The sequence below is a fragment of the Tupaia chinensis genome, unplaced genomic scaffold (genome assembly GCF_000334495.1).
Source record: "Tupaia chinensis unplaced genomic scaffold, TupChi_1.0 Scaffold000468_1, whole genome shotgun sequence".
NCBI lineage: Eukaryota > Metazoa > Chordata > Mammalia > Scandentia > Tupaiidae > Tupaia > Tupaia belangeri.
Window position 1 is genome coordinate 892,781 of NW_006159977.1, and position 3,692 is coordinate 896,472.

The 3,692-nt window shown below is 41.8% G+C and overlaps 1 protein-coding gene across 1 annotated transcript in view; it reads left to right on the top strand.

The window, feature by feature from the left end:
- The window catches only part of SERAC1 (serine active site containing 1), a gene marked incomplete in the record, with an annotated part of 69,002 nt that extends 65,714 nt beyond the window's left edge, over positions 1 to 3,288 (top strand). The window contains 2 exon segments of the mRNA XM_027774689.1: positions 2,023 to 2,166; positions 2,832 to 3,288. Of these exon segments, the coding sequence (XP_027630490.1) occupies positions 2,023 to 2,166; positions 2,832 to 2,968 (281 nt within the window).
- Positions 3,289 to 3,692: the final 404 nt, after the last annotated feature.

Genomic DNA, 3,692 nt, shown 5'->3' on the forward strand with positions numbered 1-3,692 from the left:
GAAGTCAAAGAACTCAGCAAGGGTAACTTACTTTTTGTCACAAGGAAATCGGGCTTGTATTAATGTCAGTTATATAGAAGGGGGAAAGGACGGTTTATCTTCCTTGAATCTATTGCAGGTTGAGTATCCCTAATTCCAAAATCTGAAATCCAAAGTGCTCCAGAATTCATAACTTTTGAGCATTGACAAGACAATGGCAAATCCCACACCTGGTCTCATGTTTGAGGTCACAGTCAAAACACTGTAATACAAAAATGTAATATACAGTTACCTTCAGGCTATGTTTATAAGGGATATATGAAACACAAATTAATGTTGTGTTTAGATACCCCCAGGATAGCTCATTATGTATATGCAGATATTCCAGAACCTGAAAAAAAAAACAAGTTGAAAATACTCCTGGCTCCAGGCATTTCAGATGAGGGATATTTAACCTGTATTTCATTTTATTATTTGCATATAGTTGTGTTTAGATTCTCCATGGAAAATTTTTGGTTTGACCTTCATTTTTTCTTTGATATCTTTCGTTTTTATTCTTAAGCCTTATTTACTCAGGTATAGCAATGATTTTAATATTATATACTACTATCAACTTATACTCTTAAATATTTAAGTAGATGTTATTTTTTAAGCATTTTTAAAAAATGCTTAAAATTAGAAATATTCTGTAAGCCCCCTTTAAATGTTAGTCTCATCGCCAACAGACCGCTTTTGCCATGAACTTGGAAAGCCATCACCTGCTAAGATGACACGGACTTTGGCGATTTTAGCATATTAGCTGTAAAGCACTGTCGTGTTTATTAATCGTCATTTTTCTCTGGAACCCATAAGCATCTGGACTCCCTGACTTAAGCTTTCATATGCCAGTTGCCTTTTACTTTTTAAAATTTTGCCTGAGAGAGAAAACAAGAAAGCAACTCCAGGCCCATAGGAAATGGTCATGCCACCATCCCTTCTTCATGTCTCCCTCCCTTTGGGATTTGGGCATGCACACACACACACACACACACCAGGCATGCTTTTCAAGTGTCTGGGTCTGAGACTCAAACTGTGCAGCTGGCCATGTGAGATCTAGCTGCCTTACATGGGCTGGTCCTGTTTTTATTAATACTTTCTTTTTTTATGCTATGTGGCGAGTTTCTTGGCTTTATCTTCTTTTTTCTTAAAAAGAATTATTTATTTATTTATTTAGACTTGATCAGTAAGGGGCAGAGAAAAAGAGAAAGGGAAAATGAAAAAGCAAGCTGCCAGGCCCAGGACTTGAACCGTATCCTTAACCACCACACCACCTGTGGGAGTCTAGTGCCCTTAACTACCACTGCCACTTCTAAGCCCCTCTTGAATTTATGTTCTGAACTTATTGTTGAATTTATTTTTGGAAGTCAGATTTTATTTTCCACAAACTCTCTCTTGTTTTCTGGCTGTTCTTCATTCATATTATCCTCCTCTTGTTTTATGGCTCCATTGTCTTTTCAAAGAATTCTAAAGATACTAATTAGAGGTTTTTTTAAAGTTCCTTTCTGTTTTCTCAGTGAGCTCTATTTCTTCTGTGGTTAGCTTTTCTCTTTGTTGATCTGGTCTGTCTCGTTACAGTCCTCGGTTTCCTCTACTCTCCGGTGTTTCATGATTGCTCTTTCATATCTGAGGAGGAGGGAAAAGGAAGGAGTGATTGTGGACAGCCTTTGTTGATGGACTTCTGTGCTTTAGGGTGATTTGGGTATATCAGCCATCACACTGGGGGGCCCTAAAGGGCCACACCAGACTGCCCTGGGTACTCCTTCCTGTCACCAATAGTGTGGTGAAACCTGCCTTCTGGTTGCTTTTCTCCCAGTTTTGGGTTGATTTTAGCCCTTTGCTCAAATCTGAATGTTTCTTGGCAGAGAGAGAAAATAAACACCAGTACTCAAGCCGCCATCTTGAATCAGAATCCTAATTTCTTCTCTAAATTTGAAAGCTTGATGTTTTTTATTATGAATCGGATGAACAAAACTTGTCACAGTCTTGTTTTGTATAATTTTACAGATTCTCCTGCACTTAAAACACTACAGGATGATTTTCTGGAGTTTGCTAAAGACAAAAACTTCCAGGTGCTGAATTTCGTAGAAACTCTGCCAACCTATATTGGTAGCATGATTAAGCTCCACGTGGTGCCCGTGGAATCAGCAGGTATTTGTTCTTCTGAAAATTATTGGCCATGACTTAAATGTAAATTTTTATATCCTATTTCTCAGTTTTAGATAGTTTTATAAAGATATATATTCTAATTATATTCTTTTCAGCTGTAGATTAAAATGTCTGTGCCAGTGTGTAACTGTAGGTTACTCTACCCCTCCCTTCATTTAATTGATTACATGACAAAGGTCATTGGGCTAAGTCTAAGGCAGCAAGCATGAACCACGTTGGTTAAGGCAAGAAGATACGCTACCAGCCGATTGAGAGGGTTAACACATTGACAGCTGCATAGGGGAACCTCCGAAAAAAGCAACAAAGGTGTGGAGGCTTTAGTAGATACAAGGGGTATGGGGAATATTCAAGCAGGAAATCTTCCAGTGGGAAAAGCCAGTGTTAGAGCAGAGTCCGGCTGAGGGGTAGTGGGCCCTGCTGCTGCACACGGCACGTTCCAGCGTGCTGTCGGCTCTCTGAGTGCAGAGCCTGTGCTTCGCTCTCATCGTAGCCTCCCGATTGCTCTGTGTCTACAGCTGCCCCATACACGCCACCGCCTGACTTGCTCTTCCTTCCCCTGGCCATCCCCATGACTTGCTCGCCACCTCTGGGAGCCCTGTTCTGGGCTTATTTTATTTAGCTTTTATTGATATTTTTCTTTTCTCCAGATTTAGGCATTGGAGACCTAATTCCTGTGGACGTAAACCATTTGAACATTTGTAAGCCAAAGCAAAAGGATGCTTTTTTGTACCAACGTACTTTACAATTCATCCGTGAAGCTCTAGCCAAAGACCTTGAAAACTAACCCTCACCTTCCATTTTCACGTGTGAATACAATGCAAGAAACTTGGTATCTTCTTCCTCTTCTTGAATTCTAAACAACCGTGCAGCTGTTACCCCGTGACATCCGCGTTTGGAGCGGGGTTGCAGCATCGCACAGCCCTGCATGGAAGTGGCCAGTGCGGGAGGGAGGGCTGCCTCGGGTTCTTGTGACTGAAAGGGGTCCGGCGTGCCACTGTGTGGGCTGCAGTGTCAGGCCTGGAGACGGGAGACAGCTGCTGTGGGCAGGGAGCCTCGTGTCCCCTGTGCCTGCCCCAGCTCACCCAGCAGCAGCACCGGCGTCCTGGAGGGAAAGCCAGTGTCAACTCAGCTCCGCGGAGAGAGGAATGGACTGGGACACGGAGGACGTTTTGTTCTGGGTACCCATGAGGTGTAACTTTTTAAAACATCAGCTTTTTAATTTCTGAGTTTCTGAGTTAAGCCTTTGTCCAAATTATCACAGGTATTTGTCAGATCTAGTGTCATGCACGGGTCACTTCCTTGTATGTTTCTATTTTTTTATTGCTGAGAATGAACCTTTTTCTTTTTTAAAAAAATCCTAGTTGATAACATTCTCTCCAGCCTGTCACCATCCGTGCTTGGAATCTGTCCCAGACAAGGATATAGCAGCGAATCCATTGTTGATCAGAGTATAAGCCACTATATGTACTAGCAACACTTGGTATCAAGATTCTCAGATCCTCTCTGGC